This window comes from Protopterus annectens, chromosome 10.part0, assembly GCF_019279795.1.
Source record: "Protopterus annectens isolate FY-2018-M chromosome 10.part0, PAN1.0, whole genome shotgun sequence".
In the NCBI taxonomy this organism is placed as follows: Eukaryota; Metazoa; Chordata; order Ceratodontiformes; family Protopteridae; genus Protopterus; species Protopterus annectens.
Window position 1 is genome coordinate 87,127,980 of NC_056744.1, and position 22,197 is coordinate 87,150,176.

At 38.4% G+C, this 22,197-nt stretch overlaps 1 protein-coding gene across 1 annotated transcript in view; it reads right to left on the reverse strand.

Annotated features, from left to right (window-relative positions):
* LOC122812967 (nucleolar protein dao-5-like) overlaps positions 1-22,197 on the reverse strand; it is a 185,826-nt gene that overhangs the window by 40,653 nt on the left and 122,976 nt on the right. Inside the window, exons 10-11 of the mRNA XM_044085058.1 lie at positions 21,435-21,530; positions 453-551 (exon numbers count right to left, since the gene is read on the reverse strand). Of these exons, the coding sequence (XP_043940993.1) occupies positions 453-551; positions 21,435-21,530 (195 nt within the window). The remainder of the gene's footprint in view (positions 1-452; positions 552-21,434; positions 21,531-22,197) is intronic.

Here is a 22,197-nt window from a genome sequence, read left to right on the forward strand (position 1 = left end):
TAGGCTTTACATCTGAAACTCAAATATATGCCATTAATGAGAGGCCAGAAAACCACAAATTTTATGAAGAACAGTCCAAAAAATTCTGTAGACATCCTGACATTTGAAAGGTATGTATGTCTCACAACATCTTCTGATTACACCCATCTCTCCATGCACAGACTGCTTCATAAATAAACCTTTCTTCAGATTATTATTGGAAATCAAATCACATCCATTTCAGTAACACACTGGCATTGGAAAGTGATGGCTTGCATCTTACCGTGTACAGAACAGCCTTGTTGTCATCTCTTTACCTAAACTCCTTTACTGCTTTCTGACTTTGGTTATCTAATGCAACCGATCCTCACTGCTGATATTACCCATAAACCCCTGATGCCACAGCACTGAAACTATCAATAACTGCATTCCAACTGCAGCTGGCCATCAGGTGGGATGAGCAGGACTCTTACCTGTTTTCTCATTACACCAGGGGGAGGGACTGGTAGCTTGAATGCATGACTTGGTATTTTAACTTTCCCAGGGATCGGTTCCTTCTCCTCCTCATTGTCCTGTGTGCAAAAAGGAAAAAAAAAAATTAAAAAGACAGAAAACACGTGGATTTATTTTTTTTTTGTCTCATAATGAGCAAGTAAAATCAGTGGTATCTTGACCTTTAACTAGAGATAAAATGATAGTATTTAATATATTTTAAATTGTTTAACCAATCTGCCAGTAAAATACAAGCCATTTATTACTCATTTCATTAGCTAACTGACAAAATCACAGTAATCCAGTGGGCCTTTTACTGGGGAGACGTAGTGAGGGATACCACTAAAAAGTACATGTAAGAGTTCATACAGCATAATCCTGAGTTAACATTATAAAGTATTTCTGAATTTTTTAATTTTTGTTACCGAGGATCACTTGTCTGTGATGAATAATGGCTTGTTGTTATGGAACATTACCTAGGTTTTGTGTTTTTTGGAAATTATTGTGACTGAGCTCATCAATGAAGTTTTAAGACTACTAGTTTTTCTGTTTTTTTATTTTTTCCTCAACATTCATGTTGATGAGGTTGGAAGTAGATTCTTGCGCTTGTTTATTTTTTTATTATTTTTTTTTTATAAAAGCAATGCACTTTCTTACAGCCTTTCCGGAGACTCATTACATGGCTGTCTCCCACCAATTACCATAAACCCTGTTTTCTTCTTGACTCTTGCTTTAATTACAGAGGTGGGGATTTTAGTTTAAAACTTTTATTTCAAATTTTATAGCACAAACACTGATGGCCATTTGCTAAACAAAACAAAACAGTTACACATTGAAAACAGACTTAGCATGAGCAATAGTAAATTTCTTTTTCCTTGAAGTTTACATTCATTGAAAATGCATCTGACCAGGGACATATTAAATGTACCTTGGTCCCTGGGCTGTTTTCAAACTATCAGCCCACTGCATACAGTTTTAGGGTCAAGCATAAATGTATGCATTATTTGATTCACCCCGTATTGCTATGAAGATATAAATTACATGTACTTTATTCATAGCTTTGGATGAAGTACATTAAACTATATAAAGATCATTAGCATCATACAATTAGATCCACAGTTTAAACAGAAGAGTTTTTATGAGAGCATAAGAAATATTAACCACCTGATAACATGCTAAGTCAGTATACACAATCTTTGCAGAAGTAATTGTTATCTGAATAATTTCACATTAAAGAGAACTATTACTAATGCAGAGGTTGCTGCTGGCAAACAACTTTGCATACCAGTCCTTTATCTACAAATGCAGCGTCTGCTGCCCTTACAGAATACATTGCCTGTATTACATTAACAAATTGGTGTGGTGGTGATATGGTCATACCATTTCCTGAACTAGATTAGCTATGCAATAGGGCATGGCTGACAAATGACAACAGGTTCATACTTATGTAGTCCAGGAGACCATTAAGAAGTCTAACCCAAATTCCCTATTGCTCCAAAACACTGCCTGGTTAAGCAACTTGCTCAATGTTACACAGTAAGTAAATGAAGATGGAAAGATTAACACCCTGCACCCTTGTCACAGGAAGTAGCTGATTAACAAGTTGGAGCTTTAGACCTCAGCATTAACTCACAGCAACAGATTTTAACCAAATGCAAAAATCTTTTAGTTTGATCTTGTAGAGAAGGTTATCACAGTAATATGCAACAATGACTACATAATGAATAATGAATATCAGACTGTTCTGATCATCAATCAAAATAATGCAAACTATATGATCTGACAAATATCAACCACTTTGCAGTTGCTGGAGGCCGTAAAGTAGGTAGTGCAAAAATATAGTACTAAAATGCAACATGGTTAGACTATATTACACAATCAAGGCCTATTAATGAATTAATTCCTTAGTGCAATGAATAAGACAAAACAGTTACAGACAATATAAATGCTACAGCAGCTTTTGTTCAACAACCCACAAGTCATACAAAAATCAGAAATATTACTGCATACAAAATACTGTTTGTTTGTTTGTTTGTTTGTTTGTTTGTTTGTTTGTTTGTTTGGTGGGGAGTCTTGCATACTTGCAGGACACCTACATCTCATTTTTACCTCCCTATGTATTCTCTGTAATCAGGAATAGCTATCCCTTCTGACATCATTCAGTATAGATCTGACCTACTTGAATGGCTAATAATGCTGTACTATTGCAAAATTACACTTAAAGATTCAGCAGAGACTTATACAGGGCAATGGATTATTGCATTACACGGTTGTGCTTCCTCATTTACTATAAACACTGTTAAAACCTGTCAGTGTAAATGCTATTTTTTTTTACTTTTACAGTTGTTACATATATTTGAATATCATTTAAAACTATAATTTCACATTTTACAGAAAAAAACACTGGCAGCCCATTTCTAAACAAAACAACATACTCTTACATTGAAAACAGACTTAGCATGAAAAATAATAAACCTCTCTTCCCTTTAAAATCACACTTAGTGAAAATGCATCTGGCATCCCATTAAAATACAAGATATATGCTGGGACTCAAATTTAGCACATAATGAAGTACTAATTATCGTTTATGTGAAGGATGCAGGAATTCAAAACACAAAGTGCAATGCATTGGCTAATAGCCTGGGAAAGCCCACAAGACATATTTCCCTTTCCAGGAGCAGGCCAGGAGTACTGTCTGGTAAATAACTTGGTAGAATCACAGAAGACAAATGAAGGCTGAGAGAATCAAACCATGTACTTTAGGAAGCAGCTGTTTAACTGCTCAGAACCGTACTCATCTGCCCCAAGTGTTAGACAAACTGTTGTAGCCCAAACAGTGCGTTTCACATCTGTGTGCCTGCAGAAAACAAACTAAAGTAAAAATGCATTCCTAGTTAAAATATTAACATTAAACTCATAGACTTCAAGTTGCCCAATTTATTCACACTGAAAAAATAAACACACTGTCAACATTAAGGAAACCAAGGGTCATATCATAGTTTCATAGGTTCATAGGTTCATACTAGGCTATCTGCTCTAGGGCGTTTACAAGCCTAGCCAGAGTGTGTTTGGCTTTTGCCACCCATTTTAAATTAATTTTGCTATGCCCTTTTTCGAGGTTAGTATACTGTGCCTCTGTCTAACAGTGACACAGAAGTGATACCCGGGGTAAATCTATGATCTCCCATCCACTCATCAAGATTCCTCTTGAAGAGAGTCAATGAGGGAATCTGCCTAACCTGGACTGGGATTTTATTCCAGAGTGAAGGGAGCCTCTGGGTTATGAATCTGTCCCTCCAGCATGTCCTATTTATTTCAGTGCTGAGGTTCAAGTCTCTCGAGCGTAGCTCGATGGGATTTGGATTTTCTGAGGTGCAGCATGTCCATTAATTCCGGGTTGGATATGGCTTTATACGTCAGGCACAGATCACCTCTGAGCAGGCGGTATGCCACTGAGTAGAGCTGGAGTTTCTTTAACCGGGCAGCATATAGCATCTGTTTGAGCCCTTTGATCCTCTTGGTGAGGTACTTTTGGGGTATTTCCAGTTGCTGCAGGTGTTTGGTAAGGTACATCCCAAAAGGGGCATTGTACTCAATTATGGGCCTGATGAGGGATGAGTAAAGAGGCACGATGACCTCCCCTGATCTAGATGTGAATCCCTTCATGATTAGGTGGGCTATATAAAATGTTTTTCTAACCACTTTGGCCACGTGGTTGTCGAATGAGAGATTGCTATCAACTTGGGTCCCCAGGTCCCTAATTACTTCTTCCGTACTTAATGGATTACCACCTATGTGGTAATTTGTGGGCACTTCATTTTGCCAAAGGGATGACTATACACTTTTTGGTGTTTAGCTTGAGGCCATGGCTCTGGCATCAGTTGTCTGTTTCTATGAGGCCCTTTTGTAGGATGCTTGTGTTGGCTTGAGAGTTGATTATGGTGCCCAGTTTGCAGTCATCTGCGAACTTGGTCAGCCACAGTCCTTCCGTGTTGGCCTGTACCTCCGAGAAATATATACCGAACAAGTGAGGTCCCAGGACTGAGCCTTGTGGGATGCCACTTGTAACTGGTTTGGAGTCTGACATGGCTCCAGCAATTCTAACCATGTGGGTTCTGTCCTTGAGCCAGTTTGCAGCCCATCTGGTGACATAGGGGTTTATATTTAAGCTGGTGAGCTTATCTATAATGCCCGAGTGGGGTATTGTATCAAAGGCTTTTGCGAGGTCCAGGTAGGCTGTGTGGACCACCTTCCCCTCATCAATGGCCTTGGTGACTGTTTCAAAGAAATTGACCAGGTTTAAGAGGCAGGATCTGCCCTTAACAAAGCCAAACTGGGTAGGATCCAGTGTCTGTAGGTCCCCAATATCTTTATTTATGAGGTCCATGATGATCCTTTCCATAGCTTTGCAGACCAAGCTAGTCAGGCTTATGAGGTGATAGTTTCCAGGATCTGTTGAGGCACCACCTTTGTGGAGAGGGACCACTGTTGCTGTACGCCACTGTTTGGGTACATATCCTGTAGTAAGGCTGAGATTGAACAGTAGTTTTATGTTTGGGTTTAGTTCTTCTTGGAGTCCATGTAGGATGCAGCCTGGGACACTGTCTGGTCCCATTGATGTTGTGTTTTTTGCTTTGGAGAGGGCGGCTCTTTCCTGAGCATCTGAGATGTCAGGGGGGCAGCACTCTGCTGGGATAGATATTTGCCCTTTTGGTGGGGAAGGGGGGAAGAAGTTTGCGCTGAACCTGTTAGCTAGGATGTTGGCAATGTCTGTGGGTTTGGTGTATTTTTTGTCATTTTGGACTAATTCTGAGCATATCTGGGAATTTCCATCCAGGTTCCTAACATAACTAAAGAAAGCCTTGCGATTATCCTTAGTGTCCTGTGCAATTTTTCTCTCAAAGCTAGCCTTAGACGATTTTATGAGTGCCCATAGTTTTTTGCTAATACTGATCAGAGATGCCTTCCCTTTTTGGGATTTTGCTCTATCATGTAGTAGCTTCCTCCTTCTATTGTATAGTTTGTTTATGGCTGGGGTCCACCAGACAGGACGCCTGCCTTTGGAGGATTGGGTCTTGGTTTTATTTGGGATTGCATGATCCATGCATTCCTGAAGTTGTTCATAGAATGCATTTATAAAGGATTCTGCAGTCTGGGCCATATTTTCCACAGGCCCGGGCCTTTGAAGGATTCCACCTCAGTTTTCAGGAGTGTGAAATCTGATTTAGAGAAGTTTTTCACTGTGGTTTTCTGGGCAGGGGGTGGGGTCGGGATGTGAATATCCAGTGAGATTAGTTTATGGTCTGATCTTACCAGTGAGGGATACACTTCTGGTCTGGAGCATAGAGTCCCCATGTTGGTGATGATCAGGTCCAGTATGTTTTCCCCTCTTGTGGGAGTGGTAACAAGTTGTTCCATAGCATTTGAGTTTATAAATTCTAGGAACTTTTGGGCTTGGGTGTTGGAGCTAGAGTAATGTTCCCAGTCTACGTTTGGGTAGTTGCAGTCCACCAATATAATGGTGTTTGGAGAGACCTTCATATTTTCAGTGTTCTCAGGAAGGCCGAGTGGGGTTCTTGGGTTTGGGAGGGTGGTCTGTAGAAGGCTATAAACTGGAAGACAGTTTTACCCACTGTTAGTTGCACATGGATGGTCTCTGACGCTTCGTGCTGTGTCACCAACCTGGAGGCTCATGTAATGATGTTCTTGTTTACTACAATCGATTTCCTTCCTTTAAATCATAGCTACTCTGGTTTATAGGTATTAGTCACTAGGCTTGCAGTCCAGGGGGACCACTGATGAGTCTAGCCCAAATTTCTCTGGTTAAGTGACTTGATCAGGGACAAGACATAAATAATATAAGGCAAAATCAGATATGTTCTGCAAAAGTGGAGACAAATGAAAAAAGACTACTGTAAATCACTTAAAAATGATCAGAATGGGTTTTGCATCAGCACGTATGTTATGAAACACAAAAACTATGCAATTCTAATGACTGACATTGACTGTAATCCTCAGTAACTTACCAAAGAAAATAAGTTAATGGCAGTTGATGCAGAGAATTAAGTATCTTAGGTCCTGCAGTCACGGATGCTGAGGAAAGTAAAAAAACATTTCTTTTTTTTAACTTAATGTTGTGTCTGGGCCCCCCCCCAGCCAACACCAGGCCCTGGGCAGATGATGGATCTGGCTCTGGTGTACAGCACATACATACTTCAAAGTAGCTCTCTCCTCTCTGGATTCCTTTGCAGGAAAATGTCCAGGTTCACTCATGTATAACTCACAATGATTCATTTTACTGTAGCACACTACCCAGGACCAGTATTCAACACACATAGTCTCCTTGTAAGAAAGGTTAACATCACTCTGATTTGGTACAAATATAGCCCCGGTTTTATTCACCCCTTAATTGCATAATTAACTGAACCATGCAGAAATCCTGTCTGCCTAGTAAACGACCGCATCTGACTTTTTAAAGCAAGAGCTCTATTATTTGCCTTTATATACAATATTTAGATCGTTTTTAAATAAACTATTCTATTACATTAGCACACATTATCTACATCTCTTTAGGTCACCATTCTGGTCAGAGCCACCACACTGTGTTGCAAATTACCCTCCAACCTGAAGTCCTCAGCTTTAGGCCCAGTAGGTAGATTGTGAACCCTAGACAAGCCATTTGCATTATGGGTGAGACAACACTGGTTTGTGTCTCAACACAGTTTCAAAAGGCTGCAAGGAAAGTAACCACCTCCATAGCATTGTGTTCTCATCTTGCTGTCTATTCAGCTATAACAGTGGCACATGGTCCGTAACCAGTGTAAATTATCAACCAAGAAAGTAATACTTTAATGGCGATACTGCCTATATGATTGTCAAGCATTCCCTCTCAGTGGTGGAATACCTTGTTTCTGTTCTTTTCCACTTTTGACTCAAAAATATATTGTATGTTTTCCAATCAAAGGTCTCTGACAGCACTGGCCCTTGGTTTATGTGTGATGCAGTGGTATATAGTACAAAAGGACTGTAGAAATCTGGAGAGGCTAATACAGGTCATAAACATATTTTCTTCAGCTAATTATAAGTATTGCCTGTGTCTAGTGTCCACTTTACCTTAACAGTTATCTTCCTTTTGGGCAGATCTGAAACAGGACAAGCTACTGATGCAAACTGGGGTACACATTTTGGACAGTACCCATTTATCCCTATGTATGCCCTCACTTGCTTCTCAGTGCTAAGACTAGGCCAGCTTTTAAAGCAGCAAGTTTTTTTTTTGGGGGGGGCCCTAATAATCCCACCTACCAATGACAACCTAAATATTTCATATCTATAATACATAGCTTGCTTTTTAGAGGAATTGACAGTTACCCTAGTTTGTCTCAGACAGTCTAGTATAGTCTGCACCTTAGCTCAATGGTAGTCATGATCCCCTGATTGGATTATTACAGCTTCTATGTTCCATCATCAACAATTCACTTACTGAAAATGTTTCTCCTTTCAAATACCTATGAATATGGCTTGACATATCACTAAACATTTACCACCAGCTAAAAAACACAAAAAGCAAAATTAGCTGCCTTTAATTCTGATCTAGGAGAATCTCCCACTTTCTATGCTACCCAGCAAGGTCTGACATTTGTAAAGGTATCCAACACTCTCATTTTGAATGCAGTATACAACTAATTGCTACTGAGCCCAAAAATTTTATTTATTTATTTATTTATTTTATTTTATTTTACATTTGTTGACCGGGCTAGTCCAGCTGGATAATTTCCATTTTCAGTGGAGCTCAGAATTAAAACAAAGGTTATACAAAATTGAAGATTAACTATGAGATCCTTTAACAGATATTAAGTTACCATGGATAGTTATTAGTCTGGATCAAGAAAAAAATAAAACACATAGAATACTATTTATGTATTACAAGAGACATTGATTATATCTAGAACTACACTCCATACAAATCATTGCATACATATTAGTGTATATACAATGTATAATTTTTTTTTTTTTTGAGAACAGTAGAAACTGTAGAGTCATTAGGATGTTTGAGAACACAGAGAAGGATTGCAGTTGAGAAGTGAGGAAGAATGATAGTAGAAGGTATTAGGTTTCTCAGTCGGGATTGGTACAAGAGCAGAGCCAGAAGTTTGTAAGATGTGCAAGAAGTTGTTTTAAAAAGATCAAAGGAGCCTATAGAGGTAATGTAGGTTATTCCATATTTTGCCTAAATTGGTGATTCGAGTTGTTTTGACTTGAAGCTTTTCTTATTATAAGGGCTCAGAAGATTAGTGAGAGCTGGTGTTTTAGATGGTTGATATAATATGTTATGTGTTATCAGGAGTTGTTGATATATAATCTTGTTGGGAAGTTCCAACCAGTGTAAATGTTTTAAGTTTAGACAGTGGTGTGTTCTATACTGGGATGCTGTGGCAAAGCGAGCTATATTGTGGTAGGATAAGTTTCTTTAGGTTACTTTTTGAGAGGAGTGTAGATAGAGGAGGCATACAATAGGGTCGAGATGAGATGTGTTTGTGCTAAGGTGGTCCGTGCTTCAGGTGTTAGGTAGGGTTTGATTCTGTATAGTGTGCCAATTTTTTATTGAGTGCTTTTATGGTGTTGTTGATATGGTAATCATAGCTTAGATTATTATCAATAGTAACACCAAGTAGTTTAGTTGATAAGTCTGGGGAGATGAGGAGGTTATCAGTAGTAATAGAGAAAAAGTTGTGTAGATTTGTGTGTAGGTGAGAAAAGTAGTAGTTTTATTTTCTTGGAATTGAGGAGAAGACATCTTTTGAGAACCAGTCTGTGGAGTTCAGATTGAGTGGAGGCTGTGCAAATAATTGTGGAATCATCTGCATATTGTATACATGTAGTGTTTTGGATAGATGCTTGGAGGTCATTAATAAAGATAGAGAATAGGAGGGGCCTAGTATGGATCCTTGTGGGACTCCTAAAGAGATAGGTAGTAGTGAAGATAGACAATTTTCCAGAGTACTGCTTGTTGCCTGTTTTCGAGATAAGAAGAGAACCAGGTTAAGGAGGAGGTATCCAAAGCAAGGGATTTTAATATGTGTAGTAGAAGTGAGTGGTTGACCAGGCTTTTGATAGGTCTAGGAAAGTTGTTACGATTACAGTTGATGGTGTTGGAAAAGGAAAGTAGAGCAGTGGTAGTACTATGTGAAGGTCTAAATCCATGTTGAGTATCTGCAAGTAGATTGTTTTGAAGGAGATGGGTGAGTAGTTTGTGTATGCATTTTTCCATGATTTTAGCTAGAGGAGATAATAGTGCTATAGGACGAAAGTTTGAAAGGTCTGTGGCTTTGCCTCCTTTGTGTAGGGGTATGATATGAGATATTTTCCAGATTGAGGGAAATATTGAGGGAAGAGCACCAAAGTCATTAATACCATCTCTAGCAAAATATGCAGGTCCATCAATACCTCGTAAAGAGTTACATCACTGCCAAACTATTGGAAAAATCATATGGCTACCAGTCAAACAAAGAGCTGACCTCCTACTTGTATGCTGGTTGTTTAAACTTCTACAGACAAACATCTTCCATTCTTTATCCTAAACTCATATTAAGAATACCCTCCTAGAAACAGAAGTCAAGCCCATACTGGTCTTCTTCTGTAAACCACAGCAACCAAATTTCAGTGCACGAACCACATTTCTGCTCTTGGTCTCAGACTCTAGATATCATTTCTTCCTCACCTCAAGGACACTACTGTGTATCCCATATTTAGTACACAGCTTAAAGCATATCTCAAATAGGCAAAATGTACTTGCCATCCTACAGGACACATTAGCTAATACCAACTATTGTCTGCTAATGTTCCACATGCACTGTATCACTGTCTACTCTCCTTCTGAACCATATATCAATATTCAGTTCAGTTCCCATTATGACCTTTTCTGCCCTTCTGTCTTACTCAAAGTGTACACACCTATACATTATGTACAGTATTACTGCATTTGCCGCACTGCTCTCACAGCAGTATAACCAGTTTATACTTTGTAGCATACAACTATGCTTCTATTTTATGCAGTTCTATTGTCTGTACTCCTAGTCAATCTTTATGAATCATACAGTTATGTTTTTATCTATTTTTAACATATTTCCCATGCTGAAACTAGAATTGGTTTATTGTGTGCATTGCTGTGCCCCAGCTAACAAATCAAAATGAGTAAAAATGCATGTAAGCAAGTAAATAAATACATAAATAAATAAACAGGTAAGTATTGACATATTTAGCATGGGGGTTTCAGGACTCTATCCATTAATGTCTGAAAACTTTCAGGGGCAACATGCAGCCCAAGAGGAAGGACTGTACAGTGGAATAAGCCCGCTGGCTTTAAAAAATCTGGTGCCATTAGACAGACCTGCCAATATCCACTTGTTACAGCTAATGGTGGTCAGGGATCATGAGCTCCCTACACTTACTGTTAGTTTATCTACCTCAGGTGTTGGATATCTGCCACATTCCAAAATTCTGTTCAGTTTCTGAAATTCATTAGATAACCTGATTGTGCCATGATTCTTTAGAATTAATACAATGTAGCTGTTGCATTCCCTTTATGAGTCCTCTAACATCTCCCAGCTGTAACATTTTGCCCTTTGTCTTGCACAGCCTTTATCTGTATCTCTGGTACTCTGTAACGTCTTCAGTTAACTATTTCCTCTAGGAATAGTCTGAATATAGTGTTGCATCAGGTCCATCTTGCCAGGTAATTTTGATATCACTTCTTTGTTTTTAGCAGAAATTCCTTTATTTCTTGTTTCTGGGGCTAAGGTAGTGCATTATCTACAAGAACTTCAGGCAAAGAGGCCAACTTCCTTTCTTCACTAAATCTACTAGTTTCTGCAGCTGACCTAACAGGGGTTTATCCTTCCTTCTCTGGTTTCAGGATGTTTATATGGTATATTAATTTTGGTCTTTTTTTTCCCAGCTGGTTGAACCTGGAGGTTTACTCTATTTAATATACTATTTCAAATAGCCAATATTTTTCTCTGTTGAGGAGGACCACAACTAAAACCTAGTCTCCAGCTTTGAAATCCATGGTCCTTGCATTTCTGTTACACACCTATGGATGCATAGCCTGGGTTCTTTCCATGTGTTGCCACATAATGGGCATTATCACTTTCAGCCTGTCTTATTAGTTTGTAGGGTGTTCTACGACATTTTTAAATGGGCTTTTCTCTTCTTCCCAAGCATTCCTGGCAATATCTAACAGTTTACATGGGTGTTTGCCAAACAACTCAAAAATGGCCTATCCCTGTCAAGGCTTGTGGTATTTCTCTAATTACAAACAGAAGGTATGACACTAACTAATCCCAGATTTTGCCATCTTTCTCAATACATTTTCTCAACATGGACTTTAATGTTTAATCAAAACACTCTACCAACCCATCTGTCTGGACAATAGACTGATATTCTCAATAGCTTGACCTTAAAGCACTGGGAGAGCTGACACATTATTCTGGTCATAAAAGGAGTGGCCTAGTTAGTGACTACTTCCCTCTTTCCCTAATATATAAAAATAATAACATTAACTCACTATTTGTAGATCTAGCATTAGCCTTACATATTGGAATAGCCTTAGGATACTTAGTAACGTAGTCCAAAATAACCAAAAGGTACAGAAACCTACAAATAGTTTTTACCAAAGGACCAACGATATCTATAGCAATACATTCAAATGCCATTTCTATAACAGACTTTGGGATCAAATGATTTGTGAAGCCTGGTTGAAGAGCTGTCTTCTAGCATTTGGGGCATCCAGCCCAAAACTTATTAGCTTCTTTTATTATTCCTGACCAGTACAACCTTGCTGACGCAGCTAGGATTCATGCTTTAGATGTATCCATTCTTACTTTTCCTCCTAGTACATGACTATGTGCTTTACCCCAGTTCGAATAGCCATTTGATGTACCATATCCTCTCCATCTTTACTCACTCTGTACTATAAATTATTTTTAACTTGAAGTATGACTATGAAGTTAAAATGTTTTGCTTACCTTCTTCCCCTACAACCCTATCTATATTTCAGTTTCTCTGCTCAAAGTGTCATATTTCAGTTGTGGGGTTTTTGTAAGTTTATCCACTTTACCTGGATGTTAAACAGCTCTAGAGTTTCCCCAGAGTCAGTCTGTTATGAGGTGGAAAGCACTGCATCCTCTCCTATCAGTACAATTACTAGTTTGTCAGTGTCTAATTCCTCTCCTAAGTTAGACAGTTTAGGCCACTATTTTTTCGTGTCAGTTGTTCCTGCTTTATTTTGCTTTCTCTTTTTCCTTTAAAAGTATGATGCATAAAATGCTACTTCTGCTGTTTATGGTTCACACATGTTGACTTAATAGGACTATCATTAGGGTTCTACTCAGAGTTATCTTTTATCATAAAGAACACACTGTCTCCTCCTTTTTCCGTTCTTCTTTAGGTTGCTCTCCCACAATCTCAGTGTGACAGTGGGCTACCTTCCCACTTTTTTCTTTATTTTGCTGTCCCTTTACAAAGAGCATCTCAGAACAAACTTTACCTTTATTTTTTTCCTTATTAACATACCTGTTGCCTCCAGTCTTCCTTTACTTGAGTTTTTTGCTTTGTTTCACAGTGACATTACTGGGTTTAAACTCTAAATGTGAACTCTTTCAAATTTTTTACACTAGAAAGGTCTTTCTTATTATTAACATTTTCCTTCTCAACCTTCTCCTGCTACTTAGAATTCTCTGCTTTTGAGGCTTTTAGCTTGACAAGTTTAGAACTGTGTTCAGGTTGTGCATGTCCATACTTTCTAATGCTTGTTTTGAATGCTGGCTTTCATTGAGTGATTCCTTCTCTTCGGTCCTGCTAGCCATGCCTATTATCTGTTTTTGCAACAGTTTTTAAGTTGCAATATTGTCTATGTAACCTTCTGCTGCTGGTTTAATTCCTGCAGGCTACAGGTATATGGTAATATATTTATGCAAATGTTTTTTGGAAACTTCCTGCCTCTCATTTTCTCCATAACCTTAGCTACATTTTAGTACCTTTAGGTTTTCTAAAATGATTCCTTGTTTTTGGCTTATATTCAATTATGAATGTATCCAGTGATTGCTCCCTACTTTATTACAGGTTAGGCAAAGGTGTTTTTGTAGGCTATCCATTTGTTGACTCCACTCCATACACCAATAAGGTGGTCTATCTGAAGGAGTATATATTTCCCATTGCCTCGATAAGTCCTTAAAACAGTGAAAATCTTTCATTATTACTATGTCATGTGTTAAATGGAAAATACAGAAATATTGTGAAGTGCCTTTTCAAACACAATTTGTATTTCAAATTGAGTAATTTCTGACCTCATAAATGCTATTTAGTTTGACTGCTTTTTTAATAAGGATCCTCTTTTTACATACACACATGCTGTGATTTGATATGTGTGACCATATTGCATAGCTCTAGTAGCCCCTGCATCTCCCTGCAATCACTTAAAACATTGCATTTAATTAATTTTGCTGTACCACAACAGGAACAGGCTGACTGGACTATTTGTGCAGACAACTCATCACATTCCATGGGTATGACATTATCAGCATGCTTTTCCCTGGTTACAGATTTCAGAGATACGTGTCACCATTGCTAGTACAAAATGTAACTATTTGACCTTTTTTCTACATTTAAAATAGAATATGTATACAGTCATTAATTTATGTTTGCTATCAGAATTTTAAACATCCTTTACCACAGCTCAGTTTTTAACATGGCTTCATTGCATAGTAATCTCTCTACCAGTACAACCTTTTCAGCATCCTTAGGTCACTTTGAAGCACCCACTTTCATAAAGAGGCAAACAGACCACATTTAAATGTTAACAGTGGCTAACATGTCTATCATTTTCTTTTTATATGTTGACCATCACATTGTAGACACAATTTAAGTACATATTTTGAATCAGTTAACTGAAATCTTACCATGTGGATAAAAGAAAATCTCTAACTATGAAACTTTTAAACTTGAGTCTCAGAGATAACATCAGCTCAGGCTAACAGTGCCCTCTTTGTTTTACTGTAGTCCTGATGGTCAGCTCCTTTCATGATCACAAAGGCTTTTAAAGGCTCCCTGGCAAGTTTAAGAGAATCCTTGACTAGTCACTTCAGATCCATTATTCCTGGAGGCACACTACTAAAAAGCTATCAGGTATGCCTAAAGGTATTCCTTAATGGCCATTTTTTCAGTGGTAGAATTGTCTTTTGTCATTGATATAGCACAGGAAAAGGACACCATACCCTCAACAACAGTGTCTATGATGTGCAAGAGTTGCTCAACAGTCACCATCTGAGCATTTAGACAGCCACAGTGTAGATGCACTGCATTTAGAGGCAAAAAAGTTCACACCACATGACTGGCCAATGAGCAACAGTATAAGAATGCTTTCTCTTCAGCTGGGGTAAATTGGTAAGACTTTGTGCAGACAGCAAAGTAAAATCAGGATTGTTGGCATAAATACCAGCACTGAAAATAGCCACATTCTTCACTAATGTGGATTATTAATGGACTTTAGAAAATAAATACAGTTTTTGTGAAGTCAAGCAAAAGTTAGACTTGTAGACTCATGTCATATAAAAAAGTGCACTAAATGAAATAACTCTTTGTAATGGCAGTCAATGGAAAGACATACAAAATGCCTTATTTCTTTCTTTCAGTGTCACCGAGTTCCATAAACAAGTGATACAGTCTCTCACACAAATTCCAGTAATTCCCTTCTGGAGAAAGAATTAATATCCACAGCACATAGATGATTTCAAGTATCTCTTTTCTCTCTCTTGACACTCTTTTGTAGCAAGATGTCCAGACTTCCTCAGGTATAATCCACAGTTATTCTTACTGCAGCATATTATCCAGAACTCCTTGTCCAGACAAGCAAGCCCTTGCTAAGAAATGCCAACATCATTCTGAATTAATGGGGCTATACCCTGTTCTTAAACATCACTTCACTGCATAGCTGCCTTTTTTTAACTGAACCTTACAAAAATCCTCTTTGAATATTGCACAATGGCACCTGACAGTTTAAAGCGACAGTTCTATTTATAGCCTCTGCATACAATATTTCCACCATGTTTAAAGTAAAAGTTATATATATATATATATATATATATATATATATATATATATATATATATATAACATTTGTGCATAGGATTTACATTCATTTTTTATGAATAAACACCTTTATTAACCATCAACAGTACTTCTTAATTACTACATTAATATTCAAGCCAACAAAAGTTGTAATATAGGACCTGTATCAGTAACTATCTCACATCTCATGTGGTTTCTCCTTGGCAACTTTTAATAAAGTACTATCAATCTAATCTCTTGTGACCATGTCTAGCAGAATTGTTAGTGATTAGAACTTACACCAAATTTTAAAATTGTTCAGCCTTTCACCTTGAGTAAATAAAGATGCCTGCCACCTGGTGTGTAAACCTTGGCTCTAGATGATTGCCACTGGTGAAGTGACACCCCAAGCCAATGTACTAAAATGAGAAAAGGGGGTTGTGGATAGATGGGTAGATTCACAATATCTACACTATTTATTTATTTGTTTATTGACATCTGTTTACTGGGAAAATCCAACCGGGCACAGGTGCCCTTTTTCAGCAGAGGCCTGGGGAGAAAAGCTCCAAGGTAACAAATTTAATGCAGTCAATATTTACAATAACAACTTTTATCATGCAGTTTCATTGAATACATAGCACAGTAATCAGTATAATAAAATGTGTATTCATATTCACAAACAGTAATATACAACCTTTCTACTGAGTATATACAGATAGAAGAAAGGTGTATAAGATATGTAGGTGTAATTTAAGAAATACAACAGGGTGAAATATTAAAGGAGATCTTATACTTTTAAGTGTTAATAGAGAAGGATTGATAGAATAGTAATTTGGTTGTGTTAATTAGAAGCAAGTATAGTAGTTTAAGTACTACAATAAAGTGAGGTATTAAAAGAAGATAAGCAGGTTGTGATTCCGTGCTTTAAAGGGAGGTATAAGAAGATGATGATGGACGTTAGAGAAGTGATGTCCCAGATGAGGTGCAGGGACAAGGCCAGGAGGCAGGAAGGAAGTCTTTTGGTAATGGTTTGAAAAGATGAAGGTGTGATATAGACCTGCTTGATACAGGAATTTTATTCTAAGTTCTGGCTACACTATTGGAACAGAGATTGACCTCAGCAGCCCTTTGTGGTTTGTAGATGGTAAGCAGTTGTTTATCGTTTGACCAAAAGGCACAGTTTGGTAGATAGAACTGAAGGGCATTTTGGCCTATAGCCTAGTCTCTGGGTCAGGAACCTATCTCTCCAGCATGTTTTGTTCCTTGTCATCACAATGAACAAAACATGCTGGAGGGATAGGTTCCTGACCCAGAGACTCCCCATACTCTGGAATAGACTGCCCATACATGAAAAGCAGAGTGCCTCCTTGGCCCTCTTCAAAAGGAACCTTGACGATTGGATGGGAGATAGGAAATTCACCCGGGGGATCACGTCAGTCACACTGCTAGGCTGGGGTCCAGGGAAGTAAATATTGTGGGAAGAAATATCCAGGGAATTGTTATGGCTAGGCTTGTATAGGCCCTAGGGCCGATAGCCTAGTACCAACCTATGAACCTAAGTATGGGGCTACTTGCTGGGCTGGTGCAAGGGATATGGATGATTTTTGTGGGTTAAAATGAGCTGAGTATAAGACAGGTGCTGAGGAAGTTTGAGCTAGTTAAGTGCTTTTAGTGCTGAACAGTGGTGGGTCTGGTCCGTGGTTAGGTTTTTTGCAATCAAATCTGGCAACTTTGTTGTTGTACTGGTGAAGTCTAGAACTAAATGAGGCTTATATGTTGGTCATGATAGGGGTTCCACATAGGTAAGAGGTAAGTGGTTGCTACAGCTAACTTGGAAAAGTTTGTAAGGAACAACAATAAATCTGTCCCCTAACATAAGCCTTAGTCTAACCCTAATCTGCAAACATTTGCACATGCACCAAACCTAACCCCTTACCCATCCTTTTTTTTAACCCCAATACACATTCAAAGATGCACTAAACAAATCATCTTACCTAACCCTTCCTCTAACCTAATAAACACATACACATACAGACACACACACACACACACACACACACACACACACACACACACACACACACACACACACACACACACACACTACATAACAACTTAGGTTAGTCAACAAAACACTCAACCAAAACAGCAGTCAATTTACCATTCCGCTGTGGTGCAGCTGTAGCATTGTTGCCTCACAGCAAGAGGTTCTCCTGTTCGATTTCTGGCTGGAGCATGGGGAGTGCCTTCTGTGTGGAGTCTGCATGTCCTTCCTGTGGTTGGGTGGGCGTTCGAAAGACATACATAAATGGGTGTGCCTTCATTGAAGGTTGAACGTCGAGCTGGCACCTCGGCATTCATGAAAATCTACTGTCAATCATTAGCGGACCGGAGTTCCGCTGTGGCGGCCGTTAACCAGGAAAAGCCGAAAGACAACAACAAAATGCCCTTCACTATTCTTGGTTGACCAAAGAAGCATTTGACTAAATTAAGTAAAAGTCTCTCTCTCTATATAGCTCTGTCATCTATCTTTATATATCTCTATCTGTCTATCTATCTATCTAATCTATTATAATTTTTTGTAAAGTACACAAGGCACTATAATCACTAGGTACAGCTATTTCAATGATGAATGCTTTTCCCTTTTTCCTTCAGCTGCGACATCTGGTTTTCTGTCTTCTGCTTTACTGACTGCTGGAATTGGATGTTCCGTGATCAGTACTTGTTCAAGTTTCCAGTGCTTCATCTGTATGTTGTAGTGTTTGTACAATCCTCAGAGTAACAGTCTTGCCAAAATATTGTGATACTTCCACGGTGGTCCAGTGGTAGCACTGTTGCCTCACAGCAAGAGGTTCTCCCATTCGATTCTCGGCTGGAGTGCGGGGAGTGCCTTCTCTGTGGAGTCTGCATGTCCTCCCCGCGGTTGGGTGGGCATTTGAAAGACATGCGTAAATGGGCATGCCTTGGTTGAATGTCGAGCTGGCACCTTGGCGTTCATGAAAATCTACTGCCAATCATTAGCGGACCGGAGTTCCGCTGTGGCGACCCCTAAACGGGAAAAGCCGAAAGACAACAACAAGTTATAGACCCACAGCTGTGCACTGTAAGAAACTTCTTATCTGACTTGTGGCTTTACCTTTCATCACTTAGCTCATGCCCTTACTGATAGAGTACAGGATATTATGCACATACTGTGAAACCCCCATAATTCCATATGCAACTAGATATGCAATGACACAGATTTTAACAAAAATAGTTACCATTATTAATTTGTCTCCCATGATAATATATTCACAAACTGTGAGATTTGCAAAACTGTATGCCATTATATACAGATAGATAGATATGTGGGTCTTTTCAAATACATTGAATGATCCAAATGTCAATGTGCAAAACATCAATACAAAATGATCACACTTTATTATGCATGTGCCAAGCAACAACCTTGATGGCATGCAAAATAAAATCCCCCCAAAAAAGAAAAAAAAAATAGTTTTTGCATGAGGACTATATACTAACTCTGAGACTGTACAATTCTCGAGGAAAGGGCATATTTCCCAGTACTGAGAATCATCCAAACTGACATACTTTTCTACACGTGTTGACCATATCTTTAGTCATCCAAATTCTATTGACTAAATAGCTGTCAACAAAGCCATCATTTGACAAAAATAAACAATACAATACATATATCTATATATAATATATATCTATAGACACACACACACACACACACACACACACACACACACACACACACACACACACACACACACACACACACACACACACACACACACCACTGTGGCTAATTTAGAGTATTCAATCCATCTACTGCATGTGTTTGAAAGGTGGGAAGAAACCAGAGCACCCAGAGGAAACTCATACGACTGCAGGGAGGACATGCATATTCCACCCAGAAGACACTCCAGCTGAGAATCAGACCTGCGAACCTCTTGCTGTGATATGACAATGCTAACCGCTGCACCACTGCGGCCACCCATGCATACACATGACTTTAAAATATCAAATGCTTCAAAGCGTAAAAAAAAAAAGAGCAATAATCAAAGATCAAATCTAAAATGATCAAAAACTACAAAAAATTAATATTTTTTGCGGAGGGACAAACCTCCATGCATCTCTCACACCTCGTACTAATTATATACACCAACATGATGGAATATTGGGAAAAAAAACAAATAAATAATGGAAAATTCCATGACCCTTATGCTAAGTGAAAACAGAAAACAGTTGGCTGGCTGAAACACAAGCAAGCAGTGCATTCACTTTTGTGAGAATTCGCTCTTATTATATATACAAGTCATAACATTTCTTTGATTTTCTTCAAATATAGCAATTTGGGATTTCATTTCTGCCTTTAATTTATCTTTGTCTGTAAAACGCCTGAATATCAAAACTGGAAGTGACCAACATGATTTCTACTTTAAAGTATATATACATATATCACATAAAGTTTTTCTTCAAAAATCAAATGCTCTGCACAGTGTATTGGAATACTTCTTCTTTCAGCTTTTCCTGGTTAGGGGTCACCACAATGGAACAACCATCTGCAGAAGGATTGGCAATGGAGTTTTACGGTGTCGAGTTACCAGCCTGGTGCCCAACCTTCCACAGAAGGCACACAGATGCACACACTCACACCTAGTGCCAATTTAGAGTGTCCAATCCACCTACAGCATGTCTTTGGGATGTGTGAGGAAACCGGAACATCCAGAGAAAACCCACACGACCATAGGGAGGACATGCAAACTCCATACAGAAGGCACCCCAGCTGAGAATCAAACCGGTGAATCTATTGCTGTAAGGCGGCAACGCTAATTGCTGCACCACTGCAGCCACCTGAAATAAATAATGATCACAGTAATTTATTTCAAACTGTTGCTCATAAGCAGATATACTACCTCCTATATCAATACTTTTACAGTGATCATTCAACTGTCCTATGCTTTCACATGCAGCCTACCTCCATAGTCTCACAAAAAAGACAACCAGCTTCTCTGTGAGCCTCTGGTTCTAGATTATCAGGAAAATGAAGGAAAGGCTGGCCATGGTAATGTATTTTAATTTGCTGCTACAACACTCCCCCATGAATGACATAAACAAATAAAAAAATAATAGATTGCTGATGTAGGATTGTATACTGTTAGCCATGACCAAAAAATCCAAGAAGTAATAATATTTCTCTTTCATTCTTTATTAAACAGTATCCAGTTTGTACGAAGGTTATTACAGGTGGGATGAGATATTTAGCCACTTTAAAACAGTATCCGGTGTGCGATGTGTGAACAACTTTTATTTTATAGTGGCAGGCACTCCTCAGTAAAACAAATTTCTGTCATTAGGTTTGTCCTGTGTTTAAAAAAAAAAAGTGTGCGTGTGTGTGTGTGTGTGTGTGTGTGTGTGTGTGTGTGTGTGTGTGTGTGTGTGTGTGTGTGTGTGTGTGTAGAATAAAATTTCTTTCAAAAACATGTCAGACCTGCTGTTTCTCTGATGTATCCAGCATGGTACAAGGGACCACAAATACAGAATATACATTTGATGCAGGATTTCAGTTAGATCACCATTAGGAAACAATTTAAGCTAATTTGGCATTATGTTGGTATCCATGGTTGCTATCTGGTCACTTACTATATACAGTCAAACCTCAATTATTCAATGAAGTCATTAGCTAGACTCTTTAACATTATTATCAGTGTCCTCGTTTATCCAAATCATGATGACTTTTCCTGAGAAACAGCAGGCCGAAGCCTGCGAAGTACAGATAGAAATGCAGCACTAAAACACTTACGGCATAGCACCAGTTCACTTAGCTAAGCACTACACGAAAATAAAAACCTTACCTGCTCTTTATTTAGACCAGGGGGTGGCACTGGTAGCTTGAATGCATGACTTGGTATTTTCACTTTCCCAGGGGTCTTTTCCTCATCTTCTTTATCCTATGTGCGTGAAGAGGAACATGTGTGTGATTAGTAATTTTATTATGTGACAGACAGAAACTAAACTCATTTGTATGTTAGCATTTCACTGTTAGTGGAGATAATTTAAAATGCCCTAAAGCTTTGAAGTGTAACAATTCATAATTTCATACATTTAACGCACTTTAAAAATAGCAATAGATACAACAATTATTCAAGAAACTAGTAGAAAATTTGCAAAAATAATGTTAGCAAAGGTATGTTATTAGGATGTAACCATTTGAAATATCGTGACCCACTAAAGCGGGCCCCAAAACATGGAGACTGAATGGACGAAACGTGGACTTAGATATAGTAAGCCTGAGATGGGCATTTCACTGAATATTCCCTTTTCTCCAAGGTATGACAATCTTGAAGTTGGTATATCTAAGTTTGGGAGGTTTTTGGGGGGGGTTGAGCTCACATCAGGGGATGTTGCCCCCTTCACAAAAGAAGTTTAAAGGAGAAGATTTGCTCTCCTCCTGGATTTTCGTGCTTTTTATGTTTTCACTTGGCATTGCAATTACCGACATTTGAAAGGAGAGAGTATTTGGAATTGCCAACCTTAAACAGCAGTTACTTAAGAATCTCAAATATTATAACCATCATAAAAAAGCTTTAAGCTCGCATACAGTATAACATTTTAAAA